Here is a 21,846-nt window from a genome sequence, read left to right on the forward strand (position 1 = left end):
ACACCAGTGGAGGCAGTAGGCTGTACGCTGTGTTGTGAGTCTGGCCTGAGCCTCAAAGCTCTGACTCCCTATGGGGACTCGGCAAGTACAGCATCCACAGCCTCTCATTCATCATTCCACCAGAGTGCCTGCTATCCTGGCCCAAGCCGAGGCTGGGGACTCCCAATGGATGAATCTGGGCCTGGCAGCTTCCGCCCTCCAGGCATGGTCAGCCTCGGGAGGCGAGGAGGAAGCAAGTTGGAGGAACAGAGCTGAGGGCTTGTAGGGACATGGAGGAGAGGGACACCAGGCCGGGGTGAAGTAAAAGAGACTTGCTCTTGACAGGAGTCAGGCCTTAGGACTGGGCAAATTCACATCAGTGGGATCCGGCCTAGTCAGTGCCCAGGCCAGGCAAGGAAGGCCCTGTTGTGGCAAAGGAAAAGACTAGAAAGGATCTGTCCCCGTGGGTCCTGGCTATGAGGGCCCTCACAGTCACTGTTAGCTCGGAGTGACAGGGCTTACAGAAGCCTACTCGTGGATCTCTCAAACACTTTTCCTCTCTAGTAGAGTCTCACATTCACAGGACCTCAAAGGATAGGGGAGGGAACCCCACCCTGACACTGGAACCCGGCCCCAGAGAAGCTATTTCTTAAAGTTGGGGTAGCACACGCACTGGATTTAGGGAAGCATAGTGGGGGAGGGGGAGAGGAAGGGAGCCTAGGCTGAGGGAAGCAGCCCAGGGGCAGAGGTGCTGGAGTTGGGAGGGGTCTGGGCCCAAGAGGCTCCATCCCCAGCAACGGTTTCCAGGGGAGCAGGAGGGGCAGCCCAGCTTCCAGGAGACTGATGGGGCGTATCCTGGATGCAGCTGGTGGGCAGAGTGGGGGTGGGGATACTACACACACACACACACACACACACACACACACACCTTACAAATTTTCTACCATCCCAATGGATGGGAAACGATTTACTCTAACATCCGGGACTTAATAAAGCACGTCCATGTGGTGTGTACAATGGGTGGGGTATTCAGGGCCTTCGGGGGGAGGATCTCCTATTCTGCGTGTGAGTGTGCACTGAGGTGCAAGCATGCACAGGGGAGGTGTGTCTGAGCCTTCCTCCTCCAAGCCCCTGGAGGAGAGGAAGCTCTGTTCTCTCCAGCTCTACAAGCTCTTTCTAAGGCTAGCCTAAAAAGCACCACCCACCACTATTTCATAGGGACACAGGCCAAAGCCACACACAGGTATACACACCAATAGCCAGGAGGTCACCATCAGCAATAATAGTTCAACTGCGTCCAACAAGATAAATGCTTGTCACCCAAACACCGCAACTCAGTCTCAAGATCCTACCAAGGGACCCCTCCTGAATGCATATCCATGAGGGGACGTCCAAGGACACACAATTTCAAACATACATTCATACTCTAATGGTGACCACAGTTATAACCACACTGTCACAGACAGCTAGGCTATCCCACACTATTGCTCATTCATTCATTCATTCATTCATTTAGTGAATGAATGTCCATGCTCTTTGGCCCTCCCCAAAAGCCAGCAGCCCCGTGGAATGGGACGCACAGGTGTCAGGGAAGCACAGAAAAGGCCTAGCCATAAAGAAGCACTCAGAAAGGAACTCAAAGAAAAGGGTGTCAAAGAAATGCGTGGGAAGTAAGCAGGAAGAACCTAGGGCAGAATTTCCTATTCACAAGCAGACACAGTCCAGCTGCAGGCACAGTCCTGGGATCGCACGCTGAGCTGGTGGGTAAGGTCCCACCAGAGTTGAATTCCAGGTATTCCACCCAAAGGACCAAGACACCGACATCCCACAGAGCCTGCTTCGGCCCTCCTGGTGCTCACTGTGCCCAGTTCTTGCTGTTGCGAGTCTGAGGAGGGGCTGCCAGTCCAAGAAGAAGACAGTACAGGAGTCCCATTAGCATTCAGGGAAGCGAGTGTGCCAACGCGGGCCAAACCCCTATTCTTCTCACACACAAAACCCCCAGCCTGGCTGCCAGCCCCGGCTCCCGCCCCTCCCCCAGCCAAACAGCTCCCCCTTTCCCCCAACACTATAGTCCTCTTGCTCTGTGCAGCCTTCAGGCTCTCCCATACAGGGTTCCATCTTCGGAACACCGGGGGCCTGCTGGAGAAATAGGACGAGAGGTGGGGGAGGGCCAGGGTCCTGTGCTGAGATGGGGGTTGGGGGTGCCTGGTGGCCGGGCCCGCTCACTCAGGCCTCTCCAGAGGGTAGTCTGCCCATTGCCAAAGGACCTCAGGATGTCAAAGGACAGTTCAGGAAAGGTCCCAAAATGGACTAGCGGGGATGATAGGGAAAGATGTATCGTGATCCAAGGGATGCAGTAGGATGAAGGTGAGAGGCTGGAGACAAAGGGATCAAGGGGGTGCGGCCAGGGCAGGGGCCGGCAGGCGCTGGGAAAGCGGGGTGCACCGACAGAGCGGCCCACAGACTCAGCAGCGCTGCTGGTTCTAGAGGGGACTGAAAACTTTGACGCAACCCTGAGGCCAGTTTCTAACCCTGTGGAGGGTAGGTGGGGCCCAGGAAGCAATCCCCAGACTTGGGGGCTCCGGTTGTCCCAGGAGCCGCCCCAGAAGACAAGCAAGGCCCCCATCGCTGGGGACAGGAAGGGTAGGGACCAAGTGTGCCTAGCAGTCCCGCCAGCTCCAACGGAGCGAGGCCTCGACTGCTCCCGTCCTCCGCCCCCGTCTCCCCTCTGGACACCCGGTACCTGGTCCGAGGCAGGCGAGCGTGGGTAGGCGACAGCGGCTGACGATGAGGTCCAGCGGGAAAGCGCCCATGCTCCAGCGCAGCCCCGCCAGCCCGGCCGCCAGCTTCTCCATGGCATGGGCGCTCCCGGGGTCCGCTGTCCCGGGACCCCGACGGCCAGTCCCGCGCGGCTCGGGCTGCGCGCCCGCCGCCTCCTCCTGGGCCGTAGCGGCGCTCCCCGCCTGGCAGCCCAGGCGAGCCTCGAGAGTCACGTGGCCAGCCTCCTCCCACGGGGCGCCGGCCCCCACCCCCATCCCCGCCCCGCGCCCCGCCTGCCGGGCCCGCGCCCCGGGAGCGCCCAGGTGACGGCTGGCGACGGGGCGCTTGGGGTGGAGATGGGTAGGGGAACGGAGAACGGGGTCCGATGGGGCTCTGGCCTGGTGTCCTAGGTTATCCCCTCGTGCCAAGGCCTCACGGAGTCCGGACCCAGGACTGCTGCGTTGCTCACATCGGCTACTCCAAGCTGTAGGCTGCTCGGTGGCGAGGATGCTTAGACTGGGGAGGAGCAAAGAGGGCGGTGGCACTTGGGGGTTTGAATCTAAGTTTTCTCGGAATCCTGTAAGAGCACTTTCCGAACTCCCGCTCCCCCCACCCCCACCCCCACCCCCACCCCCACCCCCACCCCAGTCCGCTCTGTAGATGGGGAAACAGGTTCAAGCACCTGAACGATTGGCAGGACTCTTTGTTGTTGGTTTTTTTTTTTTTTTAATTTTTTTAATCTGCTCTTTCTTTTCTGTTCTCTCCATCAACTTTCATCCGCTCCTGACTCAAGCTCTTGAGTTCCTTTAGAGGAGACGCTTTCCCAGACGCTTTGCTAGCCTTGGTGTCCTACCCGACTGAAGCTCACTTCGCTTCAGTGTGTCTACGGCGCCCTCTGCAGGTGCAGGCTGGTCGTGGGCGAGTGCCCTCCAAGAAGGACCTTGATCCCTAGTCTGGCCTTAAAAGCAGGGACTCTATTCAGAGTCCCTTGGCCTCCGTGCCCTCAGGAGACTGCCACACGTGCACACATAAAGCCTCTCGTCTAATGTCTCGTCTAAGGAAATGCCGTTAGATAGCACCTTTTCTGGTTTTGTTCTGTTTAAGACTAGGGTCTCTCTGTGTGTAGTCTAGGTTGGCCTCATTTTCCCACCCTCCTGCCTTAACCTCCTGGAATACTACAGGGGGCAACACAGCCTTGAGCCGTGGCGTCAAGGGCGTTTTTTCCTTTTCTTTTTTCCATACCCAGGGCCTGTCACATGCCAACCAAGTGCTCTGCCGCTGAGATATCCCCAGCCCTTCTCTCATTTTCGGTCTTCAGACAAGGCTCAAGAAATTGCCCAGGCTAACCTTGAACTTCCTCTCTAGCATAGCCAAGCCCTTGTCCAATCATTCTGCCCCAGTGACCCAAGCAGCTGGGATCATAGGCTGAGATCACACACTGTAAAGAAGCGAACCCTGTCGACAGTTTCCTGTGTGCATCTGGATGCAGCCACCACCTGCAGCCATTCAGGAAAGCCTCCTGCCCAGTAAGCCAGTTGAAAACACCCTCCCAGTCCCCACTCCCCAGGAAACATCAAATGGGCACAGGGAACACCTGTAGATCCTCCTCAAGAGCAACAAGTGCTCTTAACTGCTGAGCCGTCTCTCCAGACCCAGTTAATGTAATTTAAAAAACTAAGACATGTTAAATATTCTTTACTGAAAGTATTTAATGGGGTGGGGGCAGATGAAGGATGAAGCTGTGAAAGAGATGACTGAATGGAAGTTGACTTTTCCACCAGGTAGGAGAGAGGGTCTCTCTTGAACAGTGTGACCACAAGTTGTATAATAGTTTCCTCTGAAATTGAAACATTCTATCTTGCAGGGAAGCTTTTAAAGAAAGAAGGTAAACTAAAGGAGCTTCAGGAAGTCTCTGAAACCGATCAGATTCATTAGGCCAGCTCCAAAGCCATGCAACAAAGAAGACTCTGAGACTAGATCAGCTACCTGGAAGAAGCCGAAGCCAACCGAGCTGCCTTCAAGAGGTTTAGATCAACTGAGCCACCTTAGAAAGACACTTTCCAACCTGTTGAGCTGCCTGCAGGCTGTGCAGTGTCCTCCAGAGTCCCAGCTTTAAGAGCTGCCACCCATGCTGGGGTGGGCTTTGATGATGCAGCTGCCTTTGAAGCATTTCTGCTCCGAATTCCTTGCCCACATTCCCAATAAAATTCATGGTTCACCAAACTTGACTTTGGCAGCATCTGTAGTTCGGTCTGTCATGGGCTCCCTGAGGTGAGTCGATATGTGTGTCTCCCCAGGAAAAGTTTTGTCACACAACACAATATGACAATTTATAGAGTAAAGGCCAGGGCAGCAAGCATAACCCAGACTCTCTGGACAGCAGGTGTGTAGGACTATACTGCCAAATCCTGGAAGTAGGCATCACATCTGTGGCAGTAGTCTCATACACATTCCTTACTGTGCAGAGTGTTCAGAAATCCCCAGTGCACATTATATTTTTCAGCCTTGAGTCTGGCATCAGCCATGGCTCCAGTGACACCTGGTCCTTTTAAGGAGGAAAAATCATTTGGAATTCATGCTCTGGGAAAGGCTTATTGCCGTACACCATTCAGCTACAACACTATATAGCCCAGGCTGACCACTCAGCTACAACACTGTATAGCCCAGCTTAACCACTCAGCTACAACTCTATGTAGCCCAGGCTGACCAGGAACTTGCTAGGTAGCTGAGGATTAGCTTGCTTTTTTTTTTTTTTTTTTTTTTTTTTTTTTGAGGAAGGGTGTCACTTAGTCCAGGATGTAGCAAGAATTGCCTCAAATTCCTGATCCTCCTACCTTCATCTCCTCAATGTGAGGACTTTAGTGTGCAACACCGGGCCCAGTTTTATGTGGTGTTGAGCATTGAACCCAGGTCTTTGCAGTTTCTAAGCAAGCACTTCACATTCTAAGCACCATCGTCACCCCTAAAGTCAGGCTTTAAGAAGGGAAATGGAAGGGCTGGAGCAGTGGCTCAGCAGTTAAGAGCACTGACTGACTGACTGCTCTTCCAGAGGTCCTGAGTTCAATTCCCAGCAACCACATGGTGGCTCACAATCATTTGTAATGGGATCTGCTGCGTCTTCTAGTGTGTCTAAAAACAAGGACAATATACACATGTTAAATCAGATCTCTGTGTGTTCAAGGCCAGCCTGGTCTATGTAATTCCAAAAAAGCCAGAAAGACGCTGTCAAAAAGAGAAAAAGAAAGAAAGGAAGGAAGGAAGGATGGAAGAAAAAAGGAAGGAAGAGATAATCAAATATACCAGAATGAAGGGGAGAGGATGTTAGAGTCACCAGAAATCCTTACCTATAGATTCTAACTAAATATAAAAAATAATCATGAAATACCCATTTCAGGAAGCTGGACAAGAGTTTTGGTCAACAGAGCTGAACAGTCAGTCAGCTGGACACCCGATATAAGCAGGTTATTTGTCATTGGGGATTTTAGGGTGGAGGGAGAGGTTTTGAGACATAGTCTTGCTGTGTACTCCAGACTGACCTTGAACTCATGATCCTCCTGCCTCAGTATACTGGGATTAGCGTCATATACCACTAAGGCATCTAAGCTACCATTTTCTTTCAATATATCTTGAATAGGTTTTTTTTTTTTTAAAAAAAAGATTTATTTATTTTATTTATATAAATACACTGTAGTTGTCTTCAGACACACCAGAAGAGGGCATTGGATCCTGTTACAGATGACTGTGAGCCACCATGTGGTGGCTGAGAATTGAACTCAGGACCTCTGAAAGTCCTGGAAGAGCAGTCAGTGCTCTTAACCACTGAGCTATTTCTCCAGTCCCTGGGTTTGGTTTCTTTCTTTCTTTTTTTTTTTTTTTTTAATGTTTTTAAATATTTATTTTTATTGTCTTTTATGTGCATGTTACAAGGCACTCTTGGAGACAAGAAGAAGGTCTCAGACCCTCTCTCTGAGCTGAAGTTATAAGCAGTTAGTTACTACCCAGCTTGGGCACTGAAAATCAAATTTGCATCCTCTGGAGGAAAAGAAGCACAATTAACCACTGAGCTGGCGCTCCAACTCCAAATAAAAATGTTTTCATTCTGTTTTGTTTTGTTTTTGTTTTGTTTTTCAAGACAGGGTTTCTCTGTGTAGTTCTGGCTGTCCCGAAACTCACTCAGTAGACCAGGCTGGCCTCGAACTTAGAAATCCGCCTGCCTCTGCCTCCCAAGTGCTGGGATTAAAGGCGTGCACCACCACTGCCCGGCGAAATATTTTCTTTCTTAAAAGGGGGTCAGAAATGTATTATAATAAAACATATTAATCACATGAATTCCCCCCCCCCCTTTTGAGATAGGGACTCAGGCTACCCTCAAACTCATTGTGTAACTAAGAATTACCTTCAAATCTAGATCTTCCTGATTCCTGACTCTTAACTATGTTAGAGTCTAGGACATTTGTTAGTGTTAAAATAAGTGTTAAAGACATAGTTTGGGTTTGGTGTTGGGGTGCATGTCTTTAATCCCAGCACTTGGGAGTCAGGGGCAGGTGTATCATTGTGAGTTTGAGGCCAGCCTGGTCTACATAGCAAGTTCCAGGACAGACAGAAATATGCCATAAGATCATATTTGATTATAAAGTTTATTTTAATTCAGGTCTGAAACACTTTCTTTTTAAAGGCAGTATCTCCTTGTATAGCTCACTCTCAAAAGTGGCCCCCAACCCGTGTTGCCTCAGCTTCTCAAGTGCTGGAATTATAGCGTGTATAAATGATCATGCCCAGCTTTGTGTATGAATGCGTTCATTCATGCCTCTCTACCCGTCTCTGTGTGTGTGCATGCCACAGCAAGCCATAGCAAGCACATGGAGGTCAGAGGACAACTTTTAAGAGTTGGTTATCTCCTTCCAAGGCTGGTTTCAGAAATGGCTGGAGGCTTAGCAAGAGAATGAGTCTGCCAGAGCTGAACTGAGGCAGAAAGGTAAAGGTTTTATTTAAAGCAGGAACTCATGGTCTCCAAGACAAGGGAGAACTGCACCAAAAGGCGGAGTCTGGGGTCTTAAAGGGATGATTTTAGTTTTGGACAGGAGGGCATTAAGGAAGAAGGAACCAACGCAGGCAAGAGGAGCTGCAGTGAGCAAATGTTTACAGAGGAAGGGGCCTCTGGCTGTTAGGATAGCAGGGGGCTGTTTCAAGCTGTTCTGCTGAAAGGAAGGGGCCAGCAGGCTTCTGAAAGTACAGACCTTTGGTTTTGCCTCCCCTGAAGGAGCAGGGTCCTGCGCAAGTTGTTCATCTCAGCGTCTTCGGTGACTCCACCTTCGGAAAGCTTAACAGACGGAACCTAAGCTGTCTGGCTCACATGTCAGCACTTCACATGTAGAACCATCTCGCTGGCTCCAAAGACACTGTAAACTGAAACTACTGCATTGCCGTTCTCATGGCTTGCTTTTAAATCCAGCCGCTCTTTTCAAGTTTCACGATCTTAAAACTTTCTCAATGAAATGCTTCCTGCTATGGTCTCCCACAGCGTTTCTGAATGGTGCTTGCCTGGGTAGATACTTCAGGTGGACTTGGAGTCATTTGGGCCTCCATGACAGCAAATGATGGGGGAAAAGCACAGAGATTCTTGGTTATCTTCCACGAATCAAGCCAAAGAATTGATGAAGGACCCAACAGATTGCTTTTTTGGCCTAGGCCACCCAGTGATGGTAACAAAGTAACTGATCTTTGACAAAGGAGCAGAGGCAACTCCATGGAGACAGGAGTTCTGGAGCAAGAGGTTCTTGAAACTCATTTATAAAAGGAAACATACCGGGGGCTGGAGAGATGGCTCAGCAGTTAAGAGCACCAACTGCTCTTCCAGAGGTTCTGAGTTCAATTCCCAGCAACTACATGGTGGCTCACAACCATCTGTAATGGGATCTGATGCCCTCTTCTGGTGTGTCTGAAGACAGTTAAGTAAATAAATTAAAAAAAAAAAAAAAAGGAAACATACCAAACTCAGACCACCAGGGAAGTTAATCCTAAACGAACCACGGACCACAATGTAACATGTAAAATTACAAAATTGCTAGAAGAGAACATGCCAGGATCTAAGCCGCTTTGTGCTAGGTGATGATTCCTTAAGATAACATGACACCGATTAAAGTGTGCGTGGTGGCGCACGCCTTTAATCTCAGCACTTGGGAGGCAGAGGCAGGCAGATTTCTGAGTTCGAGACCAGCCTGGTCTACAGAGTGAGTTCCTAGCCAGGACTACACAGAGAAACCCTGTCTCGAAAAAAATCAAAAAAAAAAAAAAAAAAAAAAAAAAAAAAAAAACCCAAAAAGATAATATGACACCAAAAGCTTAATTCAGGAAAGAAAAGAAAAAAAAAGTGGAGTTATGGAGCTAGAGAGATGGCCAGTGGTTAAGAGCACTGGCTATTTTCCCAGAGGACCTGGGTTCTATTCCCATCACCCACCTGGTAGTTCATAACTGTAACTCCAGTCCCAGTCTCTTCTGGCCTTGGAGGCACCAGGCATGCATGAATATTGTACAGAGATATATATGGCAAGCCCCATATATGTATGTTATATGCATATATTGTATGTATACATAACATGCGTATATATGTATATATAATATATATAAAACATATACATACATATGCATATATTAATTGCAAGGTTGGACTTTTTTGTTTTCATTGTTGTTGCTCTGTAGACCAGGCTGGCCTCAAACTCAGAGATCTACCTGCCTCTGCCTCCAGAGTGCTGGGATTGAAGCCATGCGCCACCACTGCCTGGCCCCACCTTTCCATTTTAAAGAAGTACATAAAGAAGGAATCTGAGTTTGATTCCTTACACCTCATAAAACTGAGCGTGGTGGCACAGGCCTGTAAAGTCAGCAGTTAGGAGTTAGAAGCAGGAGAACCAGAAGTTCAAGCCCTGGACTACACAGAAAATAGGAGAGCAGCTTGGAATACAGGAGACCCCATGTCCAAAAAAGGGGATTAACATTTAAACTATCAATAATAGGGGGCTAGAGAGATGATCAATGACTAGAAGCACTGAATGCTCCTCCAGGGACCTGGGTTCAATTCCCAGCATCCACACAGCAGCTCACAACTGTCTGTAATTCCAAGATCTGACATCCTCACACAGACATATGGGCAGGTAAGACACCAATGCACATAAAATAAAACTAAATTAAAAAAAAATCTTGTCCACACATTAGGGCCGGAGATGGCTCAGTGGTTAAGTGAACTTGCTGCTCTTTCAGAGGACCCCAGTTTGGTTCCCAGCACCCAAATAGCAGCTCACATTCATTCATGACATGGTAAAGTCGGCAACATCCTGATGAGTCGTTTAAATCAGGAGCAGAAATAGAATTCTTTAAAACACAAAAACCATAACACAGACAAATATAATCAGACAAATCAACAACTAACTTGTCTTTTCTGCCTGCTGTGTAGTTGTTACAGTGTTGGGGCTGGAGAATGGCTCAGCGGTTAAGGACACAGACTGCACTTCGAGAGGACCCAAGTTCAAATCCCAGCACCCATATGGCAGCTCATAACTGTCTGTAACTCCAGGACCTGTCACTCTCACATAGACATACATACATGCAGGCAAAACACCAATGCACATGAAATAAAGGTGAAGATTTTCTTTAAAAAAGTTGTCACAATGCCTCCCACTACCAATCTGGGGGATCTGGCAGCAAGGACAGAAGACAGCAGCTACGAACCCTGGATGACCTACTCTGGTCTAGCCTAGAAGTTGCCAGAACTAGAGAATCCCTCCTTGGCCACCTTCATAATGACTAAACAGCTGGTAGGAATGTCTTCTTGGTAACTTGTCAGTTCTAGCTTCATGAGTATGACAAATCTTAGCTCAGAACCACTGTGAGAGTGCTAGCTATTGCCTGACATAAGAGAAGTGACTGTCAGGTGTCCGGCTGCAAAAAGACATCTACACTAGCATCCCACTCCTCTTCAAGGTCAGGAAGACAGGGCCGGAATGTGTGAGCCAGAGGACGTGCTGTGCAGTGCTGCCCTCTGGCGTGGCACCGCTGCTGTACCTATGAACTTTTGTTATTCCAGTGTGGCTGGAAGAGGGGCTCCCGGAGCTGCGTCCCAACTGAGAAGCGGTCGGTCGATGCTCTAAGGAGAAGTAAACAACAATAAGAATAATGGGGACAGGGGAAAGTGAGAGGTTATAAATGTGTCCTCAGTCCACAGGGGTGTGTGTGTAAATATGGATCTCCACACTCATCAAGATGTGTGGCTTGTCTTCTATTCTAGTCTGCTTTCTGTTGCAGGGATAAAACAGATCAAAAACTGCCAGGAGAGGTAAGGGCTTGTTTCAGTTTACAAGTTACAGTCCTTCATGGAGGGAGGTCCAGGCAGGAGCTGAAGGCAGGCACCTGGAGGCAGGAATTAAAGCAGGAACCATGGGGGAGTGCTGCTTACTCAGTTGCTTCCCATGGGCTGTTCAAGTTGCTTTCTTATATGTACTGGTCTGGCTGGTACCAAGTTAAACAGTCCTCTGAGGGGGGAGTGAGGGGGATTATAGGAAAGATAGAAAAAAAGATGCAAAAGACAGATCTGGGCGGGCTGTGTCAGCAGTGAGGGGCTGCAGGTCTGTGCTGTGTCAGCAGTGAGGGTGTTTCTCATAGACTTCTTATACTACAGTACCATGGGAAGCAAAACTACCGGCTAATAAAAATAATTTGCTAAAATATACACAAGACATTTGTTCTCATCCAAAAAAAAAAAAAAATTCCCGTTTCTCCCACCAATAGAATCTTCAGCCCCTTGCCTTGAGCCTCAAGTGCACCTCCCCTTATTGTTCTATGCCTCAGCAGGCTGGGAAATCTGGCAACAGACCCTGACCTGCTCTCTGTCTCTGTCTCTCTCTGTCTCTCTGTCTCTCTCTCTGTCTCTCTGTCTCTCTCTTTGTCTCTCTCTCTGTCTCTCTCTCTGTCTCTCTCTCTGTCTGTCTCTCTCTCTCTCTCTCTCTCTCTCTCTCTCTCTCTCTCTCTCTCCTCCTCTTCTTCTTCAGAGAAGTGGTAAATGACTCCCAACACTTATACAGCCCAGGACCCCTGTCCAGAGTGCCATCCCCCTCCTGTGCTCTCCCTCGGTATCATTAATCAAGGAAATGCCCCGCAGGCCAATCTGATGGAAGCAATTCCTCACCTGAGCACCCCTCTTTCCAGCTGGCACTAATGTGTGTCAAGTTGACAAGACTATATAGCATGCCTTCCTGGCTTCGGTGTTTTGTGTGTACATTGTGTGTCTGTGCATGTGCTCGATTCACTCACACCTGGAAGGGGTCAACACTGTGTCTTCTTTGATTGTTTTCTGGAGGCCTTATCTTTAAATTTTTTATTTTAAAATCTTATTTTAATTAATTAAAAAAATCTTTGAGACTGGGGGTTGAATGTAGAGCCATATGCATGCCAGACAAATACTCTACCACGAAGCTATCTAGCCTTGGCTAAATCTCATCTTAGTTTTGAGGTAAGGGCTCTCACCAGAGCTGACCACCACTCATGGCTTCTACAGGGCTGCTAGGAACTAAGTTCAGGTCCTCATGCTTGAACAGTAAGCACTTTGCTCCCTGAGCCGTGTCCCTTGCCCCTCTCTTTTCTTCCTGGATACCATGTCACCCTGCCCCACTCCTGAGGTGAGCCAGCTACAGCTTCTCCTGGGCCCCTGGTTTCCAGCTCTTAAGGCTTCCTTTTTCTTGGTTCAGGTTTTCATTCTGCAGGAGTAAATTCCTGAGGAGCACAGGGAGAGGAAAAATGTCCCTCTCTGCACATGGCATTGGTTTATATCTTCACGTCTGACAGGGCCACTTAAATGAGTGACCTTGGAGAAGACACAATCATTAAACCTTGATTCTTAGTATGCAGCTTATGTTTTCCCCTTGATTGGCCTTTGTTTATGGTGCTGGGAGTTAATGTGCAAAAAAAACCTAAAAACTTCTCAACAAGATAACAGAATTAATTCTGGCAGTTCTGAAATGTCATAAAGATGTTCTTGGCATAGGTAATCTTCTAGGTTGCCTTTGGAGGATATGATACACACACACACACACACACACACACACACACATACACACACAAACCTGTGCATGCCACATTCCCATGTGCATGCCATAACTTCCTAATCTGGAGACGAATGTCCCTCAACTCTTTCTGTTTTATGTTGCTGTCACAGAATACCACAGGCTGGGTAATGTAATTTATATAAAACAGAAATGTACCCTCACTTTCGGAGTCTGGGAAATCCAAGTTCAAAGTGAAGATGTCTAGCTGTCTTCATGTGTTGAAAGGCAGTCTGGCAAGAGAAAGTTCCCCACAGCCTCCTTCCTTTTGTAAGCTCTCTAATCAACATATGAGGTCCTGCTTCCGTAATTTAAGACCATCTTAAAAGGCCCACCTTTTAACCTCAAGCCATAGTGCATGCTCTGCTTTCCTTTCTATTTCCAGTTACTCATTTTTTTTTTTTTTGTCTGTGTTTTGAGACAGGGTTTCTCTGTGTAGCCCTGGCTGTGCTAGAACTCACTCTGTAGACCAGGCTGGCCTGGGACTCAAAGATCTGTCTGCCTCTGCCTCCCGAATGCTGAGATTAAAGGCGTGCGCCACGGTGCCCAGTCCTAGTAACTCAAATTTTAACCTTTGAATTTGTCTTTGTTCTTTCTTTTTTTAAAATTACATTTATATATTTATTGTGTCTACATGTGTGAGTGTTTGTGTGTGTAAGATCTCCTTTCTAGTAGAGACAATATCTTGTATAGATGCATCACCTGTCAATTAAAAAACAAACCTATGGCTTATAGGAAAGGGTGTAATAGAAGGTGGGACATCCAGGAGGCAGAATGAATTCTGGGAGAGAGCCAAGCAAGGGTGATTTGCCCGAGAAGACATGATGAGCCTGACGCTTGGTACCTGAGCACAGGTAACCAGCCATGTGGCAGAATGTAGGTTATTTTAAGTTATGATCTAGTCAGAGAAGAGCCTAGCTATATGGCCAAGGTATTTGTAACTATGTTTTGAGTCTGAGTATTATTTCTGGGAGCGTGGAGCTGGGAGGAAGAACTAGACATAACTTCTACATTTGACATGATGTGACTCCCGGGATCAAATTCAGGCTGTCAGGCTTGTTGCAGATGTCTTCACTCAGCTTTGCTGTGTACCACCTTGCTTGCTTTCCTTTGTATTTCTCTACTACCCACGCCTTAAGTTAGCATCCTTCTTCTGTTAGTTATCTTGCTCTTTCGTAAGCATGACGGAACTGACTAGGATAGGGTTGGTGGTGCATGTTCAGCTTGGTACAACCCCGAAATCCTCAATGAGTTTAAGGATTTGGGGAATTGGAAATGCAATTCTCAAAATGGTCACCAGGTGGCATAGTGGCTCCATGGTTAATTTTATAGTTTGTTTCTCCTACGCCACCCCCACCCCTCCCCCCCAAAACAGGGACAAGCTCCTGCTAATTCAGAAGAGTTGGGAGTATTATGAATCTTGTTTGTCAAATTTCTATTAGATTTGAGTCTGGAAGTACTTTGTAGCCCACTCTTTATCTTGAGTGTATATTATCTTGAATATACATAAGCACACAGAATGCCCAGGTCAGAGGACAAACTTCAGGGAGTTGGATATTTCCCTCCAACCCATGAGTTCCAGGGATCAGACTTGGGTCATAAGGCTTGGCAGCAAGTGTCCCTACCTGCTGAGCAGTCTCACTGGCCCCATTAGAGATAAGGAACTTATTATATGATCTATAGGAGTCAATCCATGCAGTGACAGGCACTAGTTAGACCGGACAGTGGCTTGGATTTTAAAGTTCTTTTAGAGTTATAATTGAAATTGCTTTAAAAAAAAAAATTCAGCCGGGCGGTGGTGGTGCACGCCTTTAATCCCAGCACTTGGGAGGCAGAGGTAGGCGGATTTCTGAGTTTGAGGCCAGCCTGGTCTACAGAGTGAGTTTCAGGATGGCCATGGCTACACAGAGAAACCTTGTCTCGGGGAAAAAAAATAAAAATAAAAAAAAAGAAATTCAAGCTGGGTGCAGTGGTTCACGCTTACAGTCTCAGCTATGTGGGAGGCTGAGGATTACTTGAGTTTAAGAATCTAAGGCCAATCTGGGCAGCACAGAAAGACTTTATCTCAAAGTAAAACATTAAAAATAAAGGCAGGTGTGAGTTGGAGGAGGAACAGAAACTCGGGGTCACCCTTGGTTACACAGAGAGTTCAAGGTCAGCCTGGGCTACATAAAACACTATCTCAGAGAAATTCAAACTGAATAGTCCAAGCAAGTCTTCCAGGTCTAATAAAACAACCTGTAATCCAAAAAAAAAAAAAAAAAAAAAAAAAAAAAAAAAAAAAAAAAAAAAAAGACTATCTCAAAGAAAAGAACAACATAAGCTGTGCTGGGTTTTATTGTCAATTTGACCCTAACCTAGAACTACCTGGAAAGTGTGTCTTCATGAGGAATATTTGTGGGAGTTGTCTTGAGTACTGATGGATGTGGGAGGACATAGCCCATTATGGGTAACACCATCCCCTAGGCCTGAGCCACATAAGACAGGAGAAAGCTAGCTGAGAGTAAGAAAGTAGAAAAAGGCAGCTTGTGTGTACTCATTTCTCTTTGCTCTTGATGGTGGAGATGATGTGACTAGTTGCTGGATTTTCTGCCTTGACTTCTCCTCAGTGATGGACTACAATCAGGAATTGTAAGTAATTGCTAAGGAAACAAATCTTACGTAGAACAGTTGGCTCAAACCAAGGCTCCAGATGACATGTAGGCCAAACATGCTTTCCTCAGTGGGAGGTAGAAGGGAAAGCCAGGCTCCCTGTTCTCTGGTAGCACGGTATAGCCTGCCATGGAGAAACTGCACAGTGTAATACAGATCATGTCCACTTGGACTGTTTAAGTGTGGGTTCTAGTTGTACTAAGACTCTGTAGTTCACCACCACAGCCCATTTTTGGAAGGAAGGGAAGATGGTAGGAGCAGTCACCTGTACTACATCCTTAGCCCCAAGGTTGTTTTTCTTTCCCTCCCTCTTTTCCTTTCTTCCTTCTTTGCTTTTGCGATAGTTTATTGAAGAAGAAACCACATCCTCTAGAATGGGAGAGCTCCCAAGGCAGGTAACTTGAAGAATACACTTAGCAATAAGGGTATAGCTGCTGACTCAGGAATTTGGCTGCCTAAGGGAATCACAAAGGATATTTAAAAAAAAAAAAAAGTACTAGCACTCAACCCAGCATTCTGCTTCAGATTGGCTGGGTACAACCTTGGCATGGTTTGTGTATGTTCTATGTGTGTACACATTTGTTATTGTGTGGCTGGTCTTGAGACTCTCACATAGCCCAGGCTGTCCTTGAACTGGCCCTATCGCTAAGAATGATCTTGAGGAGGAATTACAGTACTCACCGTCACAACTTGGCTTCTGGGGTCTGGGGATTGAGTCCAGGGCCGTAAGCATGCTGGGCCACGCCTGGCAAGTAAGTACTCTCTCTCCTGAGCTGTATCACCTGCCAGAGATGGGCTTTACATTGATTTTAATTTTATTTACTAGGGAGTGTCTTAGTTAATTCTCTATTGCTATAATAAAATACCACAACCAAGGCAATTTATAAAAGAAAGTGTTTAATCTGGGATTTACATTTTTAGAGTGTTAGAGTCCATGAGTCATGTTAGGGAGTGTGGCAACAGGCAGGCGAGCAGGCACGGCCCTAGAGCGGTAGACGAGGGCTTCCACGTTGATCCACAGGCATGAGGTAGAAAGTTAACTGGGAGTGGTGAGGGCTTCTGAAACCTTAAATGACACCCCAGTAACACACCTCCTTCTCTAAGGCCACACAGCCTTTTCCCAAAACTTTTACCAACTGGGAACCAAATATTCAAATATATGAACCCACAGGGCCATCCTCATTCAAACCACCACAGGAATGAATGACACATATTCCTGTCAGTGTGTGGAGGTCAGAGGATAATTTTCAGGAGTCAACTGTCCTTCCATAAATGGCTCCCATGAATCAAACAAGTCATCAGGCTTGTGTAACCAGCTCAACTGTTTCACTATCCCCCGGAGGTGAACTTTTCAGACATTGTCCAGATGACTAATATGCAGTTAGGTTTGAGCAGTGCCAGCACAGAGGTCATTTGTCACTCTGTCTACTTTGGAAGTGATGACACACACCCTTTCCTACTTTCCTGGCACCTAGGCACATAATTTGGGTTTCACCAACTAACATAACCATGGGACTCTAAACCAGAACCCACAGCAAGAAAGAAATGTAGGGCACACAGCCTTTATCCCCAGAAGGGCTTGCACTCTGGCTGGTAGCTCTCAGAGGGGCAGTAGCAATCCTTGAAGCCTGCTATCTGTGGCCATCAACAGTGAGGATGTACCAAACCAGACCAGTTTCTATGTTCCGAGAGGTCAAGTTTCTCACACAGCCCTTTATAATGACTTTGGGTAGTTTTGTCTGAAACAGGGTCTCTGTAGCCTTGGCTCAACAAGAACTCACTATGGACCAGGTTGGTCTCCAACTTGAGTCCATTCTCCTGTCTCATGGACCACCATTCCTAGCTATGATTGATTATATGTATAACAACTCATATAAAACAAACGTGTAAACTAGATCTAGTAACACGTCTGTTATCCCAACACTGAGCTAGCATGGGCTATATATCAAGACCCTGACTCTGGAAAAACTAAGTATGGACAATACATTGTTACAAGGCAAACACCCGGGAGCAGTATCTATGCCAAACAGAATCCAGCTGTTCTGGAGACCCACACCCACCTGCCAACAGCCAACAGCCCCACCCTGACTTTTGGGGTGGTCATTTCCTGAATTTTCTTCTCTAAACACATCACATTTCCTTTGCTTACCTTTCTCTCCTCGTTGCAACCACAGCCATTGGAGAGGCGGGGTCAAAGGTCCTGCGAAGGATTTGGATTGTTATAATTTAATCTGTTCCTTTGTCCTCAAATATCCTGTATCCTCAAATTTCCTGAACTCTGGTACATGGAACCAGACTACACATTTGACTGTTCCAGGCCTGACCTCAGAAGTATCTACTGGGCTGGTGAGGTGGCTCAGTGGGTAAAGGAACTAACTTCTCCACACAGCCCGATGAACCCGAGTTTGATCCCCAGAACAAAGGTGAAAGAGAACTGACTCCTGTGAGTTGTCCTCTGACCTCCACATCATGGAAACACACACACACAAATAAATGTAATGACAACATACTTTTTTTTAAAAAAAGTATTTATTAGTATATATACACACAAATAAATGTAAGAACAATTTTTTTAAAAAAAGAAGTGTTTATTGTAGGTGCTGGGGAAGTACTTCAGTTGGTAAAATGCTTGCCTAGCTTGCATGAAATAAATACCAGAAAAACGAAACTTTGACACCAGTAGTATATTACAAAAACAAAACCAGGGACTGAAGAGATGGCTTGGAAGGTAAGAACACTTGCTCTTGCAGAGGACCTGAGTTCAGCTCCCAGCACCACATGGTGGCTCACAGTCTCCCGTTACTGTGCAACTGCAGATCTGATGCTCTCTTGTGGCCTCTGCAGGCATTCACATGCATGTGCACACAGATTCATATAAATTAATAAAATTAAAAACAAGAACATAGGTGTTGCGGTTTACATGTATAATCTCAGGGTAGATAAAGGAGGGGGTTGTCTGATGCAGAGCTTCCTGCCCATGTTAGGTCCTCTGACAGCTGTCAATGTAGCAACACAAAAGAAACAACCCTTCCATCCTGACCCCCAGCTTCTGCTGTAGCACCCCCATTTTTTATTGCCAGTGGAAAGCCTGGTTAGCTTTTGCCCTAAGTCTCACCTTGTGTGCACATGTTCAGCCAATCAGATGCTAGCTTGCCTCAATAAACTAGGCCCCCTCCAGAGGCTTTCAGCAAAATGCCTGAGAGGCTCCAGGTTACTGGCAGGGAGTTCTTGGGAAACAGATGTAGACTCCCATGCTTGAGGCTTCTGCCCTAACAGGGAGCTCCCTCTAGGGACCTCCACAACTGGAAATACTATCTACAGGCAGAGGGACTCATTCCTACCGAAGCTATGTGAGACCTGAGGGAGGCTCCAGCCTTCAAGAGCTGCTTCTTGCTCTGCAAGCCTGTCTCAGCTGCCCCCCCCCCCCCATCCCCCAAAGCTCACTGAGAGTCTTTAAGCTGTAACCCAACACTTATACACTTAAAGCTGCTGAAGGTCTGGCATACTGAAGGTTACCAACCAATTCTTAGAAGAAAGGCAGACAAGACTCCAGCTGGAGATAGGAGATGCCTGGCACCCGTTCACTTTAGTGTCTCATTACACTGTGTCAAGCCCTGTGTTCAGGCCTCTGTTCTCCATGCAGCTTGGAACCCTTAGGCTGCTACAAACACTGTGTTCTCCTGCACATATGCAGACACCATGCAGCTCTTGGTCAGTGGCTTGGCTCTGCCTGTGTTTGGGATTTTGGGGGAACTTTGACAACATATACATACATACATATATATATATATATATAATATTTTAAGATCAATTTTTAAAATTGTATTTAATTGTGTGTGTGCACATGTGCTGTCACACTCAGATAGAGGTGAGAACAACTTGAAGGAGTCAGTCCTCTCTTCCCACTGCATGCATCTCAGAGTCAAACTCAGGTCATCAGGCCTGGTAGCAAACATTTCACTCTCTGAGCCATCTATCTCACCAATCCTCAAATGTTTTTGCAGCATGTGGGGCTCATGGGGCTTGCTATTGTGGTTGCTGAGATCGTTATGAGACACTGTCACTGTGCTCCCATTTTGCATATGCCAGAGATTGAACCCAGGGCTTTAAATATATTCTACCACTGAATTATCTCCAATTCTCTTTTTATATTCTGAGCTTGGTTTTTTTTTTTTTTTTTTTTTTTTTTTTTTTTGTTTTTGTTTTTCAAGACAGGGTTTCTCTGTATAGCTCTGGCTGTCCTGGAACTCACTCTGTAGACCAGGCTGGCCTCGAACTCAGAAATCCGCCTGCCTCTGCCTCCCAAGTGCTGGGATTAAAGGCGTGCGCCACCACCGCCCGGCTATTCTGAGCTTGGTTAAGTGTTAAACTTGAGAGTGGGAATTGGAGGTGTGGTGGTCTGGGTGAGAATGGTCCCCACGGGCTCATGTTTGGAAGCCTGGTCCACGGTTAGTGGAACTGTATGGGAAGGATTAGGAGGGGTCATTGAGCATGGGCTTTATCATTTCACAAGCCCTTGCCGGGCCCAGTGGTTTACAGATTAGATATGAGTTCCCAGTAATTACTCAAACACCCAGCTGAATGCTTTCTAAGTTGTCTTGGTCATAAGTGTCTCCTCATAGCAATAGAACAGTAACCAACACAGGAAAGAGCTCTGACCTAACACTTGGAGCAGAAGCTGAGTGATCAGACACAACAGTCAGGCATGCTAGTATATACTTATAAGCCTCACACTCGGATGCAGGAGCAGAAAGCTGCAAGCTCAAGGTCAGCCTGAGCCACATCAGGGCTATCAGGCCTGAAAAACTGTCTCAAAAAAACCCACGAACCTTTCCACATGAATATTTAAAGGTTTAAATCAGAAGTGAGTCCTATCTAAGGTACTCCTTGAAGCAGCTCTTAATGAATATTCATTTCCTGAGTGTTCTTTAGGTACCTCTGAGAGGCAGAAGTATGGCTGAGTTTGTGCTTAGGTGGGTGAATACCTGTTCCACCCCCCCATACAGGAGACTCTTCTGTAGCCAGCACTACACTGTGAGGCTGTTTTTAAAAAATAAATAAGGGAGCTAGAGAGATGGCTCAGTAGTTAAGAACACTGTCTGCTCTTCCAGAGGACCTGGGTTCAATTCCCAGTACCCACATAGTGGTGAACTGACATCTGAAAACTAGTCCCAGAAGTTTCAATGCCCTCTTCTGGCTTCCTCAGGCACTGCACATACATGGTGCACAGACATACATACAGACATGACACCCATACACATTAAAACAAACAAACAAACAAAAAAAAATAAAAATAAAAACCTTCAAGGCCCGGATTATTTGCGGTTCACAATGTGACCTCAGGCCCTTTAAGAGACACAGATGGGAGGGTCTATGAGTCCTGTCATCTTTCAAAGCAACATTAGCTCTGCCACCTACACACCCCATGTCCGATGTGAATGGGTGATCTTTAACACTAAACTCCTGTAACTCGAGAGTCACTAGAGGGCTGGTTTGCAAGTCAGCTGTTGGGGGGGCTTGCCTGATGTGCGCATATGCATGCGGCTCTGGGTCTATCTCCAACACTGCAGAAGCATTGTGTTGCACACCTATACTCACTGTACTTAGGAGGCAGAAGAATTCACGACCATTCATGGCTACCTAGTGAGTTTAAGACCATAGTGGGCTATGTGAAACCCAACACCATCTCACCGGAGTATTTAATCACACTGACTAGTCTATTTTCAGATCTAATGAGAATACCAATTTCCCCATGGAGTAAAAATTCTAGCTATAGCAAGTCAGCTCATCACAACTGTATAAATGCCACCATTTTAGGGCCTTATAGAAATGTCTCTGCTATACTTAACCCTGTCTCACAGGTAGCCAATGAATGATACACAAACAACAGGGACATTATCACATGGTAGCTCAAGGACCCCCAAACTCTTAATGGTGCAAGCCCTTGAGTCTCACGCTACTTCCCTTCCACAGTTAACTGCTCTTTCAAATTACAAACTGCAGGAAGCATGACCTACCTATGGATCTTGGCTAGAAACCTCACTCTTCAAATGGGTTCCCCAGCAAAGTACGCTTTTGTTCACATCCCTCACCCCTCTACAAGTCACGCTGCATGACTTGGTTGGTTACAAATGCCAAGTCCACCCACAAAGCTGGCAGGGTTTCATCTCTTCACCTTTGGAACCATTTTCACTACCACTATCAGCTTTCTGGGGTGGCTTCAGAAACCCACCGAAAGACCTGAAAACCCACAGCTTTACTTTCTGTCACAAGATGACTTAGACAAAACGATAAAAACCCAATAAAGCTAGGAGACAGGCACTGGAGGTTCTTATACCTAAGTAGGGTCATAAGACCCTCTTCT

The 21,846-nt window shown here is 46.9% G+C and overlaps 1 protein-coding gene and 1 long non-coding RNA gene across 3 annotated transcripts in view; one reads left to right on the forward strand and one right to left on the reverse strand.

The window, feature by feature from the left end:
* The window catches only part of Garem2 (GRB2 associated regulator of MAPK1 subtype 2), a 12,789-nt gene extending 9,854 nt beyond the window's left edge, over positions 1-2,935 (reverse strand). For both annotated transcript variants that reach the window (XM_076942193.1, XM_034514246.2), the window contains exon 1: positions 2,723-2,935. In XM_076942193.1, coding sequence (XP_076798308.1) covers positions 2,723-2,834 — 112 coding nt within the window. In that variant the 5' untranslated portion in view covers positions 2,835-2,935. The remainder of the gene's footprint in view (positions 1-2,722) is intronic.
* A 166-nt stretch (positions 2,936-3,101) lies between these two features.
* On the forward strand, positions 3,102-4,943 carry LOC143443975 (uncharacterized). Its single transcript, XR_013113433.1, has 3 exons — positions 3,102-3,225; positions 3,986-4,265; positions 4,604-4,943. It is a non-coding gene; the product is annotated as an uncharacterized LOC143443975 (long non-coding RNA).
* Positions 4,944-21,846: the final 16,903 nt, after the last annotated feature.

The sequence above is a fragment of the Arvicanthis niloticus genome, chromosome 11 (assembly GCF_011762505.2).
Source record: "Arvicanthis niloticus isolate mArvNil1 chromosome 11, mArvNil1.pat.X, whole genome shotgun sequence".
Taxonomy (NCBI): domain Eukaryota; kingdom Metazoa; phylum Chordata; class Mammalia; order Rodentia; family Muridae; genus Arvicanthis; species Arvicanthis niloticus.